At 35.6% G+C, this 23,739-nt stretch overlaps 1 protein-coding gene across 4 annotated transcripts in view; it reads right to left on the bottom strand.

Annotated features, from left to right (window-relative positions):
* Vps16B (Vacuolar protein sorting 16B) overlaps positions 1 to 23,739 on the bottom strand; it is a 120,803-nt gene that overhangs the window by 57,782 nt on the left and 39,282 nt on the right. For 3 of the 4 annotated variants that reach the window (XM_035373294.2, XM_035373280.2, XM_035373287.2), the window contains exons 3-6: positions 17,038 to 17,137; positions 10,844 to 10,955; positions 8,637 to 8,740; positions 336 to 392 (exon numbers count right to left, since the gene is read on the bottom strand). In XM_035373294.2, the coding sequence (XP_035229185.1) occupies positions 336 to 392; positions 8,637 to 8,740; positions 10,844 to 10,955; positions 17,038 to 17,115 (351 nt within the window). In that variant the 5' untranslated portion in view covers positions 17,116 to 17,137. The remainder of the gene's footprint in view (positions 1 to 335; positions 393 to 8,636; positions 8,741 to 10,843; positions 10,956 to 17,037; positions 17,138 to 23,739) is intronic. The other variant, XM_035373300.2, reaches the window with a different exon arrangement.

Genomic DNA, 23,739 nt, shown 5'->3' with positions numbered 1-23,739 from the left:
ATAATTTAAAATTTTAATTAGCTTTATATGAATGAGATAATGATGTTGTATTTGTCAAATTCAAATTTCATTCCTTGCGACAATGGCACAGGAGAATTATTTAATTTGATTTACCTTTACTAATTAGTTTCTTATGAAACAATATATATATACATATATATGAAACAATATATATATATATATATAATGATTTCCATCGGTTTAGGGTTATGAAATTGAGCACCAAGTGCTGTTGTAAAGTTTAATTAAGTACATGTTCTGAGGTTTCACTGCATATGCAATTAATATGTTTTAAATGTTTCCAAAAAGTGATAACATAATTAAAAAAAACTCACATAGCCAAAAATCATATTTTTGATTGTTTCTGAAGGACTTTTCCCTCCACGTTCCTTCTAGAGGAGGAAGAAAAAAATAAAGAAAAAAATTACTACCAGATTTAATACCTTAAAATTGTGAAAGCATATAAAATGCAAGCTACTTACAGTGGCAAATAATTTATTGCTTCAGCTATTTAGTTTTTTAAATAGTATATACTATTTTAATAGTAATTATACTAATTTTTTAATATTACTTGTAATAACTACTTTTTTAATTTAGCAAGAAATTAGGAAACTCACTTTCGCAGAAATTTTATCATTATTAGCAACTAACAAGACATATTCATTAATATGCTGAGGTTGTGGGTTTAAAAACTTTTCAAGATATTCCATTCTTTAGTTTCATGTGAATTTTTAATAATGCTCCTGCTTACAAATGGGAACTCATGGATGGCATAGTTGTATGGTCATTTTTAAGTGACACTTGCTTCACTTAAAAGCTTGCATGAATACCAAAAGAGTTATCAGATGGTAGCTGTAAGTTTGTGAGTCTTGTAAATTAGCTTCCAGATATGATTACTGCAAGCTCACATGAACTACAGGATTTTGAATGTGAAATAATACCTACAGCTAGATGAATAGGACATTCATTTTTCAAGCTGGTTACACAGTCAGCTATTGTGGATTCATCACAGGTGTACACTGAGTGCCATCTGGGATAACCACTGACCTGACTTTGTTTAAAAGTCTTACAGTGTTAACAGTCCTCCTGGCAGAAGGGATTATTTCTTCCATATGTAAATATTACATAAGTATACAAGACCTGTGTACAGGCATAGATATGTTAATTACAAACATTGTCTTGGATACAGTTACATGAGATATGTAGATATATTTATGACAGTATATATATTTATGCATTTAAACATTATATGATTTCATATTTACAATACTGTTACTGAGATAATCACAATTAAACTTGTAATTAAGCTACACATTGACTGGAGTTTTTCTGTTACATTTAATTGCTTTACAATATTATTTTTAAGAAGTATATGCAAAATGGACAGCAATGAGCTTGCATTACAATAATTTGTGCTTTCACAGTCCAGTTACTATTTTATGGGGCAAGCAGTTTTTCTAATATTCAATAGTTGTAACACGATCTGGCTTAGTCTGGATAAGGAGTTATGTGACTCAATTTTCTGGTAGCCTAGCTGATTTCCTTGGAATAGTTGCAACTGCTATTATAGTACCTATGGAGGGAGTATCTGTGTTACTGTTCAATTACTTAGGTATTACTGTTGTTAGAGATAACTGCACTAATCTGCTGCTCCGTTTCTGCGAGTTGTCAATTCAATGTACTCCACTTTTGTAATGCCTCTCCCCACCACTTTAATTTGCTATTGAAATTATGTTGCAAAGATCCAATTTTCAAGGGCAAAACATTCTTAATACTTTGCTGAGCATAGTTGGATCATCTCCTCCATCTTACTTTTCCCCTGCTTGTTGCCGCAAATATTCTCTGCCAATTGCGGCCAGTATTCACTGTGAATACTGGCCGCAATTGGAACGCAATTTATTGGTGTATGGGCAGTTGAAGAGGTAGTGATCTTCATCACTTACCACGCCACATTCGCATCTCGGTTGCCGAATCTCTTAAAATAATGTGGGAAGGAACCATGGCCAGTGCAGAAATGAGTTTGTGCCTCGCTGTGTGTTTTAATTGAGCATGAAATTTACGGAAAAAGCTTGCAGGTTCTCCTCCCTGTGCTTTCACTTCCCCATCTTTTCTGACATTCTTGTAGAAGGCTATTGAGCATTATTTTTTTAAAAATAAGAGTGTGACTCACTTACTTGATTTTTTTATCCTACTGGGATCATTGGCTACAGATTTTGTAAGCAAGTACACTGCTTCCTTGCCAGTAATATTACACATGAGCTGGAACCCAGATCAAGTTGTGCCTGTCATTTGGTGGAATCCTTAGAGGAATTTTTTGTATGCCTTGCACTAAAGAACTCCTAGTCTTATGCCCTCGGATGGCCTCTAAACTAGAGGAGTTGCTATATACACTCTTCTGCAAAAAAAAAAAAAAAAAAAAAAAAAAATCGAAGCACCAAGAAGGACTTTTGCGAACGTGACAAAATTGGGTATGCAAAAACATCTTGATAGAACATGCAAATGATCAAAGTTTCAAGGCAGATGAACAGGAATTGCGATCATAGCGCGAATTTCTAGTGCGCATTTCGCAAAGTATAAAACCAGTAACAGAGGAGGAAAATTTATCTCTTTTATTGCTGCGATTGTAATTCCGTAAAGAAGCAACTAAAGATGCCATTACGACGATATCGAAGACCTTACAGACAACTAAAAGACTTCGAACGTGATTGTATTGTAGGGTTGCATGAAGCTGGGTGGTCATACCGAGCAATAGGCCGCCACCTGCAGGTTACAGACACTGCTGCGCAAAGATGTTGGCAGCAATGATTGCTACAAGGAACTTGCCGACGAAATGAAGGCTCTGGAAGGCCAAGGAGAACAAATGACGTTTGTCTTTGACTCCACAGCATCGGCGGAGTCGTCTGGAATGGTGTCGAAACCGATCATCATGACTGCCATCAGACTGGCAACGTATAGTGCTCAGCGATGAATCCCGCTTCGCTCTTGAAGCAGATGACCACCGTGTCCGTGTCTGGAGAGGACGGGGCTAGCGGTCCCAATCAGCCTTTGTTTTACAAAGGCATACAGCCATAACCGATGGTTTAGGGCGCTATTTCTTATGACAGCAAGTCATTTTTAGTCATCCTCCGTACATCTTTAACAGTTCAACGATATGTTGATACCAGCCTGCGGCCGGTTGCGTTACCCTTCATGGCACGTCATCCTGGGGACATTTTCCAACAAGATAATGCCAGGCCACATACCGCTGGCATATCTCTGGACTGTCTCCGTGCGGTCGATACTCTTCCTTGGCCAGCAAGGTCACCAGACCTTTCACCAATCGAGCATGTCTGGGATATGGTAGGCCGCCAAATTCGGGCACCAAAAAATATCGCAGATCTGGAGCGACAACTGACGAATGCCTTGCAGAATGTGTCGCAGGATGACATTAGGAACCTCTACCACTCCTTGCCTCGACGAATTCAAGCATGCATTGCCGCCAGAGGCGGTTCGACCAACTACTAATTTGAATACTCATTGAATGATTGAGAGCCGTAAACAGGTACTATGAACTTGATTTTTTAATCATTTTATTATCTGTGTATGAGCTATACATATATTCAATTTCATCAAAAACAACCACTTTCTTCATGGTACTTCGATTTTTTTTTTTTTTTTTTTTCAAAAGAGTGTATAATTCAATTTTCATTGCAAAAGAGTATACCCTTGTTGCTAATTGATGGCAGCTTTTAATGCTGGAAGTTCTGCCCGAAAGATGGTATTATTGCCTTCCTGCCATCTTTCTCAACTTTTAAACACTTCTCCTTCTTGGAGTACACAGTACGCGCAGCCTGTGCCCTTCTCTGACTTTGAGCCACCTGTATATATAAGCTAGTGCTTTCTTCCTTGGCAGGGCGTATTGCAAGGGCACTGAATAAAATAAGTCCGTTTCTGGCGGGTGTCCTAGCATGATTGGCTTGCGCTTTTCATAGATCACATGTGTACAGAAGGTACTTTATGAAAAATATTACGAATCATCAGGGATGTGAAGCGGCCGATTACGCATGCTTAAAGATTATGACCAATGCAGCCTTAGTAGAATTATTCATACTAACTGAAAAGTGATACTATATGAAATAATTACCCACTTTCAGTATACGAGGAATCACAAGAATATCTACGTATGAAGTCAGTAAGTGCAGCAAAATTTAGCATTAATGGGATAAGGCAGGAGAGGATACATCAAAATGCCTTGCTAACAGGGCAGCAGGCACAGTATCTCACACGGGCTCATGAACATATTAATTGTGACCATAAATGATTGACGTAGAGAACTGGAAAGAAAAGAAACCAGTTCTGGTGACTTACAGTACTACTTGCTATAAAGTGGTAGTAGAGTTCAGGTATGGTGAGCACACACTGACGCCATGGATTCAAATTGGCAACAAGCTATTTTGCAAATAGATACAGAAACACAACTCACAAAAATTTTGCAAATCGCACAGAAATAGCCAACATGATCATTTAGACAACTTAACATGTTGCAGAACAACTGGAAAACTGGAGAAAGGTGTCATAAAACTAAATGCTTTCCTTTCTTTCAGGTTAGAATAATGCGAATTTTGATAGTGACAGCTTTAAAGCAGGATTCTAAGGTAAAATGCTGTCAGATAAAGAAAATTGCAAGTAAAAACTCGTATGATAGAATTTGTTTCGGTTCCCATATTTTCATGCATACTTAAGCCAGTTTTGTAATAAGGTACAATTTTCAACTGCGATGTGTGGCAAGTTCATTGAAATAAAATCTTTTCAAACTTTACTGTCTTCTGTTTCACCTTGTAGACTCAGACTCAGTAATGATTCTGGACGTCAGCTATGCTGGCAAGAAGATAGCACATGATATCACACCACAAACATTATTGAAAGAGATTGCTATGGTGACCAAAGTTTTTTGTCTGGAAAGACATTAAGCTGAATGGATTTATGGAGTAGCAGATAATGATAGCCTGCACGATAATCGGAAATATTCGCGATAATCCTGCCTTATTTGTATTTGTTCTGAAATGCCACTAAACTCGAGTTTACTTTTATGGACGAAAACGCGGCACCCCATCATAATGAAATTGTTGATATGTTGCTGAAAAATGATACTGACGAATGGATTCATAATGCTGTGCCATCGCAAGCAGTGTCCTATATCTTTAGCACATGAAGTTTTAAGTGCGTAGAGAATTTTATGTACTTTACACAATGCATGCAGGCCCTTGTATGGCCATATAATGGCTTGATTACGGGATGTGCTTTAGATAGTTGAGGGATGGGAATGATACCCGATTAGTCTGTGCAAGCCTCCAGGACCTGCTCTCATCTGTCACCTGTAGAAAGGATTGCGGCTCGGAGGGTAATGGTTAGTGACATTGACTTCCGTACTAAAGGGTCTAGGTTCTAATCTCGAAGGGTAATGGTTAGTGACATTGACTTCCGTACTGAAAGGTCTAGGTTCTAATCTCGGAGGAGGCATGGATGTTTGCAAGCACATAATGCGTGAGAGGCAAGAGGCACTCAAATACACGGGAAGCTGGACATCTCTCGGTAAGGGAGGGGGGAGTAAGAAACCCTCGGATCGCTCCCTGCTCCAGTTTCAACTCAGACGGAAGGACTGAAATTGGGGCTGAAGTTTAGCAATCAGCAAGGCCTGGCTATACCTACTATATGCACAGGCTATATGCACAGGTGCAGCATGTACCTGCCAGAATGGACTAGCCTGCTCTACTTCCTAATCTAAATCCTACTGAATACATCTACAACAGGCTGTACTGACATTTTGCCATATATCCATATTCACAGGCAGATGTTCAACAGTTGAATAATGCCCTGACATAAGAATGGACAATGGTAACATAAGAACTTATTAATAACCTCATCTAAAGTAAGTACATGCAGTTCAAAAACATGCAATGCATTTGAGGTGATCCATTCTTCCATTGAACACCACTTTTATCTTTAATAATCTCGTGATTCATTTGTATCTACTTCACAATCAATTCAATGTAACCCATTGCTGAATAAAGTACATTTCGTATCTATTATTGTTATTAAGCTGATGTCATCACTTCAGTATTATCTGAGGTACCTTATGTATAACTACAACATGAGCTGAAACAATAATAAAAAATTCTTTGCTTCCTAAGACGTGCATACTAACGCTAATAAATGTACATCCCATCGAAGAAAATGGCAGTCGTATGAACAGGCTTTTAGTTTTCACGCTTGTGTTGGATTGAATCAGATCACAGTGATATGCAGTAGGATTTCAGCATATTGAGAAGGGAAGAACCACCAGTGTTGGAGATTGCAATTAATCCCAAACCACAAATGATGGAGAGAAAGACATCTGGTTAGGATCTGTCTCGACGAAAGTGTCTGACCATGTACGTAACTAATGTATGTAACAAACATTAAATAACCTGTGAAAAACTGGAAGTTCTGTGCTACATGACGCATCAGCTATCACTCACTCTAGAACACATGCATCTGCACTTACTTTAGTGCAAAGAACTTCATGCATGCACTAGGAAAACACCGCATTGCCTACTTACTGGAATGATTGCTCTGTGCGGTAACACGGCGGATAAATTCCTGTCTGGAAGAGTGGCCATGCCACAGTGAAAGGTTCAGTGAAATAGTATATGCAACCTGACAGAGAAAAATGCAACACCATGAAGATCTGGTTACAAATGTAAATTTCAAGAAACATGCAGCAAAACGATTTATGTAAATGATCTGAGATGCAAGTTATTCATGTGATACATTAGCTAGATATAAGAGAAGGAAACAACAACTATGTCAAAAGCTGGTATTCGCTGTCATCATGGAAAACCCGTTTTTTGAGGTACTTTTTGTATCAATGTGAGATGACACAGGAATAAGTTTCAACAAATCGGACGTTTTCGTGTGAGATTCGCTTAGGACTATAAGCACTGGTGGGTCCTGCCGTCATATCATAGCTGAAACGCATCTACAAGTGTTCACTTCCAAAGGATTTAGAAAAGATGAACTGAAGAATGGAATGCAAACCATGCCAGAAGTATAGGTTGGTACACGCTTGGATTGACAAATCCGAAAGCATGTCATTGATCTTAAAAAGCATGATTGTTGACATTATTTAGAATGCTCAGACAGCTTTGGATGTTTCAACACCAGTAAGAAGAAATTCTAGAGGACTAGCTAAAAGCAGCTTGCAGTCATGCTGCACTTGACACTTAAGACGGCTCTCATTGACGCAAAGCCACTTATGCCAATAATTGCAGTCATAATGGGACAGAACCTCTTGAAAGATAGAATGGCATCAGGTAATGTATAGAGACAAGTCTTGATTCTTTTCACCAGTTATAGTCGCCGAGTACGAATCCGGAGGTGACAGGACCAATACTCCTGCAACTGCTGAGTGCCATACTGCCATACACCTCAGTTCGAGGTGCCATCTTCATGGCTAGTAGGTCAGCTCTGGTTTATATGAGATGCACAATGATGACACAACGATAGATGGGCGAACTGTTGCAACCGACTGCACTACCCAACTTCAGCAATGAAGAATGCTGCCTACCAGCAAGATAACGCCTACCTGTACACTGCAATTACCAGCAGACAAGCCATGCAAGGTAGCAAAATTCTTCCTTGGTGAACGATGGAGAACTAACTGTCTAAGATGCTGTCATATCATCATCGATCCCCGAAGACTCCATACTGATTTCATCTGCATCTCCCAGAACTGCTTCTTGTAATGTCACAAGACACTGCAATACAGCTGTCGAATATATAGTGTTAAGTAGGAAGATCTGGTCTTATTTCCTGCTTATCAGGATATATATATTTTTATCGCGGTATTACATTTCCTTTTTTAAATTTAAAATTGCTTTCTTTGTTCTGTTTGCCAATTTGTATCATATGCTACTCATTCTTTCATGGTATTGCACTTTCTCTGTACGGCAATGTAAATGCAGAGCAATAAAGCTCCTAAACTTGCTGTTAGGAATAGAAAGACACTAGCTTTCATAACCAAATGGGCCTCGCTCGTACTACCCAGAATTTAAGCAGCCAATACTGCATCACTGGAGCACCAGAGTCTATGGCTGTGCATAATATTCAGGGTATACTTGGAGCAGTTTATTAACACGGTAATGAATGACCACATAAGGCATGAAGTGTCTAATTTTTACCTAGAGAGTTTATATGAAATGCTTGTTGATCTGATTTGCTAACAACTGAAAACATATTGTTAGGATTACATGACTAATACATGTTAGACAAGCGCACTTACTATTAAAGACGAATTTATTGGGATACTATAACAAAATTGTATTAAATGTGCGTAGATTGGCATATCTGGCATGCATACCCACCCTCTCATTCTTTCCATGCCATTTATGTTGCGTAGGAAGGACGACTGAGTTCATTTTGCAATCCACAAATCTAAAAGAAATGTAAGTAATCCACAAGTAATTCACAAGTTTAAGAGTGTATACTTTGAAAATGGTTCATCCTTCTACTCGAAAGAAAAATTATATCTTTATTCAGCATGGCTTTCACATTTCTTTTCACTCGGATGCTACAAATTTAATAAATCATTGTATAAATGTTGAAAAATTCTGTACTACCTGGACAAAACATTCAAGAGGACTGAAACTTTTAGCAAGCTTCTGAGCTGGCATATCTTCTTCTTCCCGTTCCATATGAAAAGTTAACAATTTTTCAGCTCCTTCTATAAAATAAAATATGTACAGTAATAAGAAAGACTGGTATGTAAAAGAGGCTGAGAATTTTATCAAGGAAATATAATTTCTGAAATTTTTCACAGAAAATGGTCAATGACAAATGCATAAACACGGTAAAGGCAAAATCCAATTTTACCATGTTATGGAACTATCAATTTGCATCACACTTCATCACCACAATTAGCAGAAATAAAGGATTATTTTATTAGGCAATAATTTTACCACAAGAATCAGAACTTTAAATATGCAAATATTTTGATACGTATAATTTTTAATAATAAGTAAATAGCAGTTTACACAAATAAGTGATTTGCAATGGCAATGAATTTTTAAATGCTTTTACGCACAGAAAAATATTTTCAATCAAAACAGCCTACAATGATAAGATAATATTTAATTTACATTTTGCATAGTTTGAATACTAAAACTTTATAACTGACCAAAAAGAAATGTTACAATCTACAACTTTTCTTTATCTTATAATTGCAAACATTTCTTTAAAAATGAACTACTTCTCATATTCTTAGTGTTTATCATTAATAAGCTGAATGAGATTTTCAGATACGTAAAAATGAATTAAATAAGCTATTTCCTCGGCTCTGATGCTATATTAAAAGACACAAGAAAACCTTTTGGGAGTGTGAAAATGTCTTCTTCCGACATGTATACATGCAAGCATATGTATTAGAAGACAAATGCAATAACTGAACCGAATTAATTTTCCATTTAAGTCTTTTACCGACAAACAGCAAGAACTTGAGATACAAAGGCTTTTTAGAAAATTAAGTTGCCATTAACAAATTAAAATAAAACTAAAAAAAAAAAAAAAATCATCTGTTTTAATTTCTGAAAATTTGCAAGGGGAAAGTATATTAGAGGAGAAAATGAATCCAACACCAAGTGAATAATCACAAAAAAAGAAAAAAAAGAAAAGAAAAAATGATAGATATTGATCAGTTCTTGTTAACTTCTCCAGACTGATAATAAATGCTCATCAATAACGCAACTTATTAAACTAACATTTAAACATTTTGATCCATGATTTCGTTAATATTTAAGATAAATTTGAATGATCAAGATTTATTGAATAAAATCGACGGATATTGTTAAATGTTATGACAGTAACTTTAAGCACCTTTAATTCTTCTAAGACAGAAAGCGAAACGATTGCATCGAGTCTACTGACAGAAAAAGCAGTGTATGGGTTAAAACACAAGAACTCCATCGGTAAGAGTGCCACAGAAACTGCATCGGTGTGATTATCAGTCTCTTAGTTTTAATTTTCTGCATTCAAATTTAAGCGTTTCATTCAAGTACAGCAAATCCGACATTTGAATAGCAGAATCTGAGTCTCTGCGGATTTGATATTTAGAGGACTGTGTTTCATACTTAATTGACAGCCTAACTAACGAACACATGTTTTTAGTATATATTTCCAACAAATGCTGTGATTACGTCAGTGAACAATATTAATTTCGATTCCTATGCTATACCATAAGGATTAATTTTGATTTAATACTTCGTCCTCTGCGAAATCCTGGTGATCACTCAACCAATATAAGATGCAAAGCTTGAATAACAGTGTGTCAAATTCCAGTTCTGTGTATTTCGGACTGAACTTTTATTTAATCGAACAACGTACGCTCGAAAAAATGTGTGGAAAGTCATACGGGCATTAAAGAATAGGCTGAAAGTTCACCATGTTTCAAATGTATGGATTCTTGTAATAATTAAAAACAGAAGAAAAAAACAGCTGAAAGCGCGAAAGTATGTTCTTTACAGTAACAGCCCTAACTTGAACAATTATGAATAATAATGGTAATAGACCAAAATTAACAAAATTATTTCTATAAAAATTTTAGAAAACCTTTACATAGCATAAGATTTTTTATAATACCATTAAGGAAACACATTAAAAACTTATGGCCCAGGAAAACAATACAAATCATTGTACAGTACAAATCGATCCCTTCCGCAAAGTTTGTTATTGTTTACCCAAATTATCATGACAATTTTATCACGATTTTTGATTTTTTACAGTTTTCATTTTCACACACATATATACGGAAATTCTCTTAAACTACGCATACCATTTTCAGCAGCTTCATTCAGTCCGTCACACTTGAAAAGTTCATACTGGTTCAAGTTATCATTGTTCTTCAAAGATGAAGATAATTTTGTTCTTTCAAATCGTGAATCCCACTGCAAAATTTCACATAATACTAAATTTAATGAACTTATTTTTGCTTCCTATATTTTAAACAAAATATTACATTATGAATTAATTTTATAAAAAATTATAAATACCAATTATTTACTTTGTTTTGAAAAATTCCTTTCATAACTACAATTTATTTATTCTAAATGACGTATATACGTCAAATATTTCATAAATAATAAATCTGAAAAACATGAAGTGTTTCTCATGAAATGTTATCTGAAAACTTATGAACATGTTCGTCCCAATAACTAAATGTTCCACATTTTTATTTTTTTTAATAATGATTAAGTTATATTTGTTTTAAATCATTAGCACAATATATTCCAAAATGTGTCTAAAGCATCTCATACACACAATACACAGAAATATTCACACTAAAAGCAAATATTAACTATCATATTATCTAACGAATTAATGTCTCAAGCTAAATGTAACCTGCAACAAATAATACAAATCCTACATCAAAAGTCTAAGTTAATTTTGAAGTACACAATTATTTCGGCAAATAAATTTCCTCCACTGCGAAACTGATCAAATGCTCTGAATGCATTATCTTTGACATTACCATTTACGCAGAAGAGAAAAATCGAATTTACAACGTATATTCTAAGTCGCGATCTCGGAGTATGAAAAATACAAGTTGAGTTTCTTTGATCGGCCAGTTAGAACAAGAATATGTAGCACTGCCTCCTTTTTATGCAGCTTGCGTTTGTGTGGTGACCAGATAAAAACCCACACGATGAAAACCAATACAGCAGAAGAATCAAAGAAGAAATCTCACAGTTATGATTGTCATATGACAAATACCCACACACTCCTACATGGGTAGAAACCCACACAGATAAAATATATGACATACTATATATGTGACGAACGAGAATAAATTTTACCATTATTTTCAGTTTATGCAAATTACTAATTCAAAATTTTCTTACATTTCGTATATATGAAAATAAAAATAAATTTCCAAAATTAGAATTTTATTTCAGTTTCTGAAAACTTTACACCTACTCTCAATATATATATATATATATATATTGAAAGTATATATATATATATATATATTGAAAGTATATATATATATTGAGAGTATATATGAGAGAATGTATATATATACATTCTTTGACAGAAAATAACGACGCATCAAAAAAGAGTTATCTGATTGCAACGACTTTTCACATGCGAATACTTTCGATCCAACATGCAAATGATAAATTTTGGCGGCCAATGAATTAATTGCTGAAACAGTCGTTATTTATGAACTTGCAGCTGACGAAGATCCTAGCTCCTTGCGCAGCGAGCTTATTAGCTTATTGATAAGCATTACTCAAACAATTCACGAGAAAGACCAATCTGGATTAATTAATCTCCCGACCTTGTCCGTCGGACTCAAGCACCAGTGGCCGAGCGGTAAAGTCGCTGAACACTGGTAGTTCGGTCCGAGGTTCAAATCCCGCGAACGGGCGGGATGCATTGGCGTTTTCGTGGTTTTCCCCATGTGTAACGTGTATACGAGCCAGTTTCCCTTAGAAAGTCCTCCACGAAGGCATCCCTTCCTTTATGTAGATAGCCCTCGAGGCTTTGCCATAATCACACACACACCCCCGTCGGACTCAAGAGCGATGTCAAAAGCAGGAAAATCTACCATGAAAAACTCCTTTTCATTAAAATGAGAAAATTTCGTCCAGGCAAAATATCAAAGATCTGCTTCAGATGTCAGAGATACGGGCATGGTCAGATAGGTTGTAACAATCTTCCACGCTGTTTTTACTGTGCTCGAGATCATTTTCTTGCACTTGTAAGCTCCCAGGAGATGAAAAACGTACATGCATTAAATGCAAGTCAGATAGATCACATAGTCATTTCGACTTTATCCCTTAAACAGAAGCCAGAAATCCGAGATTAACCCGAACTTACCTCTGATGTGTTCTCTTTCAATACTCACGTTTCTTCTACATTGATCAAAAAAGTAATTTCTGATATCTCCTAGGCCGAGCAAGCGGCGGAAGATCATGGTCCGAATTTTGTTCATCAACTTTTTCACGAATTCATAGTATTAATTAATTGTCATAGAATTTTGTTTAATTATTATTTATAATGTTAATGTATGATACACAAAAGGAAATTATTGATGTAAATGTGTTTTTGTTTAATGCCAAGTAGCTTTTGTAGAGTGAAGAGTTGTTCATATTTTGATTAATCGCGATTTATAATTATTTTAATTTGTAACTGTTTAAATTGTCACAATGTTCAAGTATTTGAATAGTGTTTAGTAACTATGCGTTATTATGATTCCTCATGTATTTGTACCTATATTTTCTGTTATACCTATATCTTTCTGTTAATAAAGTTATTTGTTGGCAGCTTCAGGAAGCCTGCCAGTCGATAAATAAAGTAATCTATTTAGAAAAATAACGGTGGCTCTTCTTCAGCAGCTAAATAACGGTTGTGAATAAACCCTGCATATGCCAATTTAAGGAGAGGTGCAATGATAAATAAGTCTTACCAAGTGACGTTGCAAACAGTTGTGGAAGTCACTCTTCGATTCCGCTTAGCTACTACAGCAATATACAGAACTCGAAAAGAAGTGGTAAGACTTGCTCAGCCGAGCACAGCTCTCCAAATTTGACTTGTTTGGAACTGTTTCCACATTCGCAAAACTATCGAATGATCAATGCCAAAGAAAACATAGACATCTTTGACTGACTGTCCTGCTTCAATGCATCCAACATCAAGCCAGCGCTCTCTATCTACCGTTCGTCTTTTTCCAACCATAGAAAAATGAATACCATCAAAAATTATCCTACGAAAATTATGAACGCTTTGCATTAGCATTTAAATGAAACTCCTCGAACTCTTCAGAATGCTGGCGTTTTCATAGATTGCCTGATTAACGTATGCTCGGACAGTCATCTTGGCTGGCTGCAATATATTGCATACTATCATCTGCATTCACAGCGATTTTCAGCCACTCAAATTCAACTACGCGCTTAGCTTTCGGAGGCCAGTGCTTAATTCTCTGAGTGGCCGTTCACTGTTGTTGCTTAGCGGTTATCAACTATTCAGCGTTATAAATCACGGGTTGTCAAAGTAATCTGCACCTCGAGAAGGACACTCGATCAGACGAGTCATTAGAGATTGGTAAAAAATAAATTAGGAAATTTTAGAAAATTTAATATCTGACAAAAGATTATATAAACTAAAATTTTGTCTGTAATTATAATAAAAAAAAAAACCATTTCTTATTTCCCGTTAGAACATTCCTTGAATTAGTTTGAATTTCAAAACTTTACATATTTTCAAGGGAAAAAGTAAGATAAATAAATAAATTGTTTAAAATTAGTGAAGATTATTTAGAAATATTTTTTTTTAACTATTTGAAATAATAGCGGTACTTCACGATTTCGGCAGCATATTTGAAGACTTTCAAAATACACAAAATTGGATTGTGTCTCCTTTTAACTCCTATGCAAATAGAGAAAACATACAATTTTTTTTTTTGATGAACTAATTAGATATGTCTATTAAACTGAAACAAAGAGATTAATCAAGGATAAGACTAACTGTTTTGTATGGAAATAAATTAATAAAATTTAAAAAAATGAAAAATCTTCAAGTTTGCCCAGCAGTACAATCTTTCATTTTAGTATTTGTACGGCTAAAGCTGGATTTAGACCCTAAAACACTTTAAATGGCTAAAGCTGGATTTAGATTTTCTATTTGTACGGCTAAAGCTGGATTTAGACCCTAAACACTAACTGAACTTGGAAGACAAATGATTTACAATTTAAAATCATAACCCAGTATAAATAGTCTAGTAAAGGGGGAAGAAGGAATCTTTCACATTAAAAATAAATTTTACTTAAACGCAAAAATGTTGCTTGATTAATTGCAACTGTTTTCTAAAGTACAATTTATTTCACTATTGTAGTTAACTACTATTATTCAAAATTCTTTTATAAAATAAATTTAAAAGTGTATTCAGTATCCAAATGTCACTGGAGATAGGGTCTCCGGAATTTTCAGCAGCAGTCGTTTGCAGAAAAATTTAAAGCCGTTATACTGCAGAATCTTATTTTTAAACATTAATAATCTATTCTAATGAATATTTAATTATTTTACAATACATTTACATATTTCAACACATTTCTCATCTACTTATTTCATTTTTATATCTCATTGTATAACATAATTTGCAAAATGTAAATATATATATAATGTATATACACATCTCGTTTGCATAATACTTCCTATATTATTTTATACTTTTGAAAAACATTATATATTATTTTTGTTTGCTCTCAACACAAAAAAGAATTTTAAAGCAAACAGTATCAGAAACACATAATGCATATTCATAAACATAACTTACAGCAGCCTATTATTTTTAGATATAATTCTTCATATTCATAAACATACTATTACAACCATCACTAATTATATATTATAATTATACTATAAGCAAATAAATATAAACAAAAGTAACATACACATAAAATATACTGATAATTTAGATAATCAGTAAATAAATATAATTTAAAACTTACTTAAATATATTAGATAACATCCAAGTATTCACATTTATTTAAATTATTTATAATCCTTATGATTATTCCCATGTTTTTTTTTTTTTTTTTTTTTTTTTTTTTTTTAGTGTGTGTGTGTGTGTGTGTGTGTGTATAAATACATCTCATTTTCTTTTGAAATATTAAAAAAATATTTTGTCCTAATACGATCTGTACAAATACATTCCCATAAATAACGTTTAAAATTTGCATTTTGTTCGTCAGATCCGCAGTTAAAAATTATGTTTTTCTCATGAAATCTATATAAATAATCTGGCCATTGCCCATGACCAGTTAATGCCTGGTTTACCGCAGAATAAATTTTCCAGAAAATTCCTTCCTTCGGAAAAACATAATGAACATTTCTCTTGATGGTGATGATAAACCTATCATTTTCCCATCTTTCTTTCCAATTATGCATACTTTCTCTTTGTAATAGTGTTTTTATTTAATCTATAGATATGGTGGAACGATAGAATCTGTCGTAGTTGCAGTTTTCGCGGCATTGTCTGCAGCCTTATTTCCTAAATGTATGACCTTTAACACAATTAATGCTCAGATATTTCCTTGAAGCAAGTACTTCAGCACACTTTGAGGAAAAAAGTCTGTATAAACTTAAGCTGGACATCCCGCCGAACCTTTTTCACTCATCCAGGTACCAGCCCATATTAATGCTTCTCTGAAAGCTAATAATCTAGCTTCAAAGATTGTATTATTTAATTTGAAGTATTTTTCTTCGCATTTAACGTCATTAAAATCTGAAACAAAACCAGCTTCCGCTCTATTATCAATCACCGAGTCATTAGTAAAGATTTCTAATCCACGTTCCTGTGGATTATCTTTGTACCATTTAGTTATTTCTCGCTTCGCTGAATAACAGTAATACTTATTGTCCTTAACATCAACTTCTGTATTAGTAAATCTTAAATTTCTGTATATTATATCTTTTATCAAAAAACTTCTGTGGCCGATATAATAGTATAGTACTAGAATTTTGATACCAAAACAATGATGGCTTATCTTTGTTTCACTCAAGTTTATTGTAAAAAATTATGTTATAAAATTTTACTTTTTAAATTTTCAAATTTTTGAAAATAAATTAATTTGAAAGTTATGCTTTACACATATACAGCACAGTTCCCTAGGGAGGGAGCAGCAAAAACTCTACAAAAACTCACATGACAAAATTCAGTCTACTTTCAAGATTTAAAAATCATTCTGCAAAACCCAATTTTTGCAATGAAACTGAGTTAAAAATGATAAGCTGTTACTGCCATGATACCGAAATACTAAAAACATCGCTGCCACGAGATATAAGGCTTAGAAATGGAATTTAGCTTTATTACTGTTGATTCCGGCAACTGAGAACCTAAGTTCCCCTCATAATTAATTACACACGCTGTCTATAAGTTACATATATTTACTAGCTATTTCTTTAATTTTTTCATGTATTACTTCATACAGCAATATGATCTCGAAAAATGTGAAAAAAGCTTACACTGCTTTCACCAAAGTCAAACCCTCTGTGAGCAGATGTCCAGTAATCTTCATCTGATTCACCTTTTCTTCTATCCATTTTTCAATCTGCTTTCTTTCAGCTAAAGGAAAAAATGATCAAAACAACAGTTAACTAATACACACAAAAAGCAGTTTTCTGACAAATTAATTTAATAATTTTTGTTTTAGACTCTAAAATTCTGTAAGGAAAAAAAAATATCGCACGCTACATTTTTTAAATTCATAATACTGATTGACAAAACGAAGTTTCAGAAAAAAAATTTACATAATAAAGAAGCTGTGTATATCATATTAGAGTTATACAATTAATATTTCAAAATGTTTAAAAACTAAGCAAACTAAACTACTTTAAACTGAAGGTAATTCTTTACACAAATATGTATAGAACAGCACGAGCTAACTCCAACTTGCATAATACTATATAACTAGTACTATGAGATCAGTTACTAAAACCAAGAAAATGTGGTAGTACTGCCGCCCAAACGGGAAAATGCTTAGTGACTCTGACTACCGTACCGAAGGCATGGTTCCTTGTAAATGTATACTGGCTTTGCGGCATGTGGGCACTCTAAATATATGGGGAACCGAAAGTCCTCTTGTGTGGATTAATAGTAGGGAAAGAGGGTTGGAAGACCCTCTCTAGACACCCTCGGGGTGCTCTTCCTCAAAGCTGGGGGGCTGTGTAAAATCCTACTATCACCTATATGGTGCCCAAGGCTCTTGCCAACCTCAGGTGTAATCTTTTAATCCTTGCTACGATGAATTTCGCGGACTTGTTCTGATAAGGTCCGACAACTGACATTAGTCACAACAATAGTATTAGTGCTAACGTTTTAAAAAGCAGGAAGCTATATTGTAGAGACATTACGATATATTTTTGGAAGTAGTCAAGATGAAAAATGAGCAAACACCTTCGCCGGGAATCGAACCACGGACCTCTGGAATACCGGCCCAGCGTGCAGAACCGCTACACCGCGAAGGCATGCTAGGAAAGCAGGAGAAATACCTTATAATATTATAAGGACAATTCGGAAAATAGACTCCGTTGTAGCGTGGGATGCACAACCATTGTTACATCAAGCAATCTGTGATTCAGTAAGCTTTCTGCTGTCCTAGTGAGAGCGTCGCATTGCTACGCCTGTTCTGGTTATAACGTCACAAAATGTGCGCTGTTATTGGAAATCCTGCGAGGCAAGAGGAGTAATACGATTTCTTTGGACAAAAAAGCAAACAGCGGCAGACATTCATAGCGACTGTGTGTTGTATACGCAGTATACGGTCCACACATTATGAATGAAGGTATAATGAGTCAGTGAGTAAGATTTTTCAAAGAAGGAAGAACAAACATTTATAATGAATGAAGAAGTGAGAGGTCTTCTGTAGTGAGTATCTCGTCAAACAAATTGACGACAAAATCCGTCAGATCGGTCGATTCTTAAACTCGGGAACTTTCGCAATAATTTCCGAACATTTCTCGAATCGCTTTGTACGAGTTAGTCATCTGAAAATTAGGCTACCAGAAGTTCTGTGGTTCATGGGTACCGAAAATTCTTACGCAGATCCACAAAACCAATCGAATGGACGCTACCTTAAACATTTTTAGATGAAAAGCTGAAAATAATTGTTATGTATAAAGACGGGAAAATTACTCGTATATTAACAACAGCGGGGGACATAGATCGACGAACTTCGACACCAAATACGATAGTGAAGGATAAAGTTTGCAGTGTTGATAGCATTGAAAGCATGGATTGAGATCTAGCACAGAAGCGGATACCATTAATTTCTTGATTATTCAGGATAAGGACAAATCTTTATATAAAGATTTAAAAACAAAGGCCGGTATCACTTATAGGAGAATGCATTTAAAATTAGAGCTGAATGGTTCGAACAATTCTGGCGTACAAATTTACACAGAACCTTCTTATGGGTGAAGCAACAAGGGCAGATAAGAAGCGGCAAGGAAATTTCCCTAACTACTGGCAGAAATACACTCATGTCCATAAATTAAGGATAATTCAGAGTCACGTGGAAATCGAACTCTAAAATAAATATATCACCTGTAAAATCACTACACACATCTTCAAGAATCATATGCAAATTTCAGGAAGTAACCAGATGACACCGATGGTACGTCACAATGACGAGAGTGTAAGAGAATGATATATGAGAAATACAGGCAAAGAAGTAAAATTGTTCGCTGGCGCTTTATAAGCATTTCAGTGTAATAACCGAATCGCTATAACACAAAGGACGCATTTGGATGATTTTTTACGTGGTAGAATTATCGGCCGTCTGGAATGTGGGCGTACCTAACTGGAAGTATCAGACGAACTTGGAATTGCCCAGAGTGTCATCTCCAGGCTTTGGCAACCATTCCAAGATGACGGTAATGTGAGTAGACGTTACAGCACAGGTCGCCCCAGAGTTACAACGCCCGAATGAGGACCGGTATTTGGCAGTTACTGCCAAAAGAAACAGGCGGAGCACAGCCTGAGACCTGTCTCGTCAGCTCTCTTCAGCCACTGGTACGACAATTTCAAGGCAAACCGTGTACAGACGCTTAGGGCAGATTGGTCTATATGCTTGTAGACCTGTCAGATGCGTTCCACTTACTGCAACTCACTGTCGCCTGCGGTTAGCCTGGAGTAGAAAGCATGCATTGTGGACACCGCAACAGTGGGCTTGTGTAATGTTTTCCGACGAGTCCAGGTTTAGCTTGCAGTCTGATTCTCGCCGGACTTTCATATGGAGAGCTCCAGTATCCGTTACCACCAAGAAAACATCATTGAACGACACCGTTATGGTGGTGCAGGAGTGCTCGTTTGGGGTGGAATTATTCTGTGTTCCAGAACTGACCTGCATGTTCCAATTGGAACCATGACAAGTTAAATCTATCGGGACGTCATTCTGGAACAACATGTACGTTTGTTTCTGGGCGCCATGGGCGCACAATTTGTGTTTATGGATGACAACGCCCGTCCTCACTGTGCAAAAATCGTAAGCGAATGCCTTCAATCGGAGGATATAACACGTATGGACTGGCCAGCATTCTCACCGGATTTGAATCCAGTAGAGCACGTGTGGGACATGCTTGGCCGACGAGTTGCAGCCCGTCAACCTCCTCCTACATGTCTACCGGAACTTCGGAGAGCATTGTTTTTGAGTGGTGTAATATCCCCCAAGATCAGATCGATAATTTGATACTCAGCATGCCTAGGCGTTGTACGGACTGTATTGCATCGTCTGGGAGACATACAATGTATTAACAATCATACCAACCATGTAATATTGTTTTTTTGTAAATAGTTTTTTTGGTAATTTGCTCCAGGGAGAAAAAATCGCTAATTTGTTTAATAATATCAAACATATAGCATCTTTTTTTGCTCTTTACCTTTTGTTTAATAAATAAGCTTTACAAATAAGTCAAATTTGTTTTGCTTCTAACTTTTCCTTTGCCTGATTTTGCATTATCCTTAATTTATGGACATGAGTGTAAATGAAGAGGGGGGATATTGGCCTGAACATTTATCTAATACTGACGAAACGGCTGTATTTTCGAAAAGGATATCAACATGTCCTTGTATCGCAAAAGAACAAACATCTATGCCTAGGTTGCAAATGATGGGATCACTGTTAAACAGTTAACTACTAGCTACCACTGTTAAACTACTAGCTACCCTTAACTGCGCATCGAAAGAAACAGTTTCAAGAAACTTTCGCTTCCAGTATATCTGATTTATTGAGTATAGAGCCCTTCCCAGAAGTCTTCCTTTCCTATGAGGATAGAGTTGCGAGCGAAACATTTCCCACAGCCTTGTAAAATGCCGTACGCGCAACTCACTGCTGAGCAGGACTACTGCGGGTAGAAACCTCCCGTTCAAACCAGTGTTGACAAACACGTGTTTCTCGCAAAAGTTTCTAACAGTGTCATTATATGTGCTAGGCCATTATGATCGGCAGCAACACTTTTAAAACTTAAACCGATAAGCCGAAAACAACGTTTCTCTTCACAACGATCTACGTACAGCGCTGACGCTTATTCTACAGAGCCAAATTAGCTGTTACGAAATATTTTTCTTATTTGTAAAATGATATTTTGTTTTCATATTCTTTTACACATTTTTCACGCTTTTATAGTTTATGTACGAGTAAATATTGCTGCCTAATGTTTCATTTATAGAATAGTATAAGTACACACACCATACATATAAGCAGTGGAACCTCGGATCAAGAATGTTCCACTTCCCGAACAAATCATCTGAACAAAAAACGCCTCGAATGATGACCGGTGTCTCGAGTAACGAACACTCAAGTAGGCAACATATGATTTGTAAACGTGTTTCGAAGTAACCTGTGCTACATAATTAACACTTAAAAAGACTTCCTGAAACATCATTTTAATATTTTTTATTGCTTAACTCTCATTAAAAATGACCTGGCAGCAAGCGACTTAGAGGACATGTTAATTCGGCTTGGAGGAAATCATGGCCAAACTGGGTTGCTGGCAAAACCTTGAGCGATTTGACATTTAAGATTTTTTTTATCTATAATATTGGAAAAAAAAGCAAAGAAAGAAAGGATTACTAATTTAAAGAGCAACAAAAGGAGACTGCTGATAAAATGTCTTAAAAAGAAGACGAAGAACGAAAAATGATACTAGTTCTCGGACCCGCGAAATTTGTGCAAAAGAAATAAGATGCAAAGTTAAAGATTTATAAGCCTGCTAACAACAGCGATCTAGAGCATGAGTATTTTCAATGACAATGACATGACTCATTTAAAAAAATTTAAAATTCTGGCATGAACAAATCACATTAGAATAGTTTTGGGTGAAATAGAGATTCACTGAGTGTCAACCAGAGTCAAATGGCACTAAGAGACAAAGAAAAGTAAATGAAGCTGTCTTCTGATGTTTTTTAGAAAGAAATTTCGCATCCAAGCAATATGATCTTCGTAATTTTCCATTTATTCCCTCCACTCTTCTCCGTACAGGTACAGTAAAAATTAAATAAGATGTCGACTATTTTATCTGCTTAAAATTATGCTTATATTTTAATGATTTTTCGTTTTTGATTATGTCCATTTATGTTTGGTTATGATTTCGGGTTATGAATTTATCCACAAATAACTGTTATAAAGTTTAAATAAGCAGTCACCTGTGATCATGGAATGAATTAATCATTTTTACATTAATTTTTTAAGGAGGGGAAATTCTTCAGGTTTACGAATATTTCAGTTCACGAACGGCCTTCAGGAACAAATTCGTCAAACAGCGTTTAACTAATATATAGACAAAAATTCAAAATTGAGTAGTGAAAACATTATCCGTTGTTCGGAATGCGTAGGGTTTTCATGTTGAAAAAGTGGAAAGAAGAATTTGAAGTCTTTGTTGAAATGCAGGAAAAGTTAGGACAGGGTTACCTGAAGTTGGCGAAAGAAAATTATAGCTAGAGTAGTTTTCCTGCTAATTAAAAAAAATTGAAGTTTTCAAACAAAAGAAAATTAATCAACTTCTGGCTAATTGTCTTAAATGTACAGTAAGAAAAGGAAAATCTTCCCTTGTTAAGGCTGCTAACAAGACTTTGAAATTTGAAAGAGGCCCATTAGTTAGTAAAAGTAAAAAAGCCAGATCAGACAGTATTATACATTTGCACAAAATTTACAGGGATAATTACACAATATTATATATCTTCAGACTGAGGGACATCCAACACTATTCGCCGAGAAAGTTTAGATCTAGTATTGCCTTAACCCTGTTAGTAAACAGATCAGTGTGAGTATTTAATGCTTGCTTTTTTAAGTTAATGAAATGACATCGTACTACGTTCGTACTGAGAATTTTAGTAAGAAGCAAAATTTCTTGCCGAATATCTTGTGTATCTGTGCAGATGTTCTAAATTCTATGTATTTGATTACTCTTAGTGTTACTTAATTTTTTTTTTGAAGAAAGAATGAAAGATTTGCATACCATAGTTAAAGCTGTAGAACATTTCACCATTACCTTTACATAGAAAATTCCTGCTCCATACAAGTTCATGCATCGTTGATCTAGCTGTCAAATTTCAAGAATCCCGAAAGCAAAATTGCCAGATAGAGAGAGACTCCAGGAATACGACATAACTATCCATCATAGGAAAAGATCATCGCACGTAAGCGCCGAGGCCCTGTCCTGAAGGCCCTGCAGAGATAGCTGCCGATATTGTTCCAGGATCGAAGTAAACTACGAGTAGGTTAATCCGGTCGCACGTGAAATTACAAATTCAACAGTGTCTGACCAAGACCCATGGAATGACAAAGAAGTCAGGAAAGAGCAGTTGGAAAACGGCAACATTAAATCCATAATTGATGTAATGGAATCTTCAAACAGGAAACCTACCTGGCAGGACATTTCAAAAAACGATATTGCGCTCTCTGGGACTCACTGCGTATTCGAAACGGAAACTTGTATCGGAAATCTGAATAGGATGATGAAAAGGCATTTCAATCGCAGCTGATGCTTCCAAGATCCCGGACGTCCTTAAAGAATTACACAGCAGTCCAACAGGAGGCCACTTTGGAAAAAAGATGTTGCATGAAGTTAGGGAGCGCTTCTACTGGAGTAATGCAAATATTGACAAGTAAAAGCGGTGTCAATGTTGCAATGTCTCTGCGGGTCAGAAAAGGCCCGAAGACTCCAACG

Source organism: Stegodyphus dumicola, chromosome X1 (assembly GCF_044657685.1).
Source record: "Stegodyphus dumicola isolate Sdum_Otavi_A_Nest chromosome X1, ASM4465768v1".
NCBI lineage: Eukaryota > Metazoa > Arthropoda > Arachnida > Araneae > Eresidae > Stegodyphus > Stegodyphus dumicola.
Note: the sequence above shows the minus strand (reverse complement) of the source record. Positions and strands in the feature narration are given on the sequence as shown.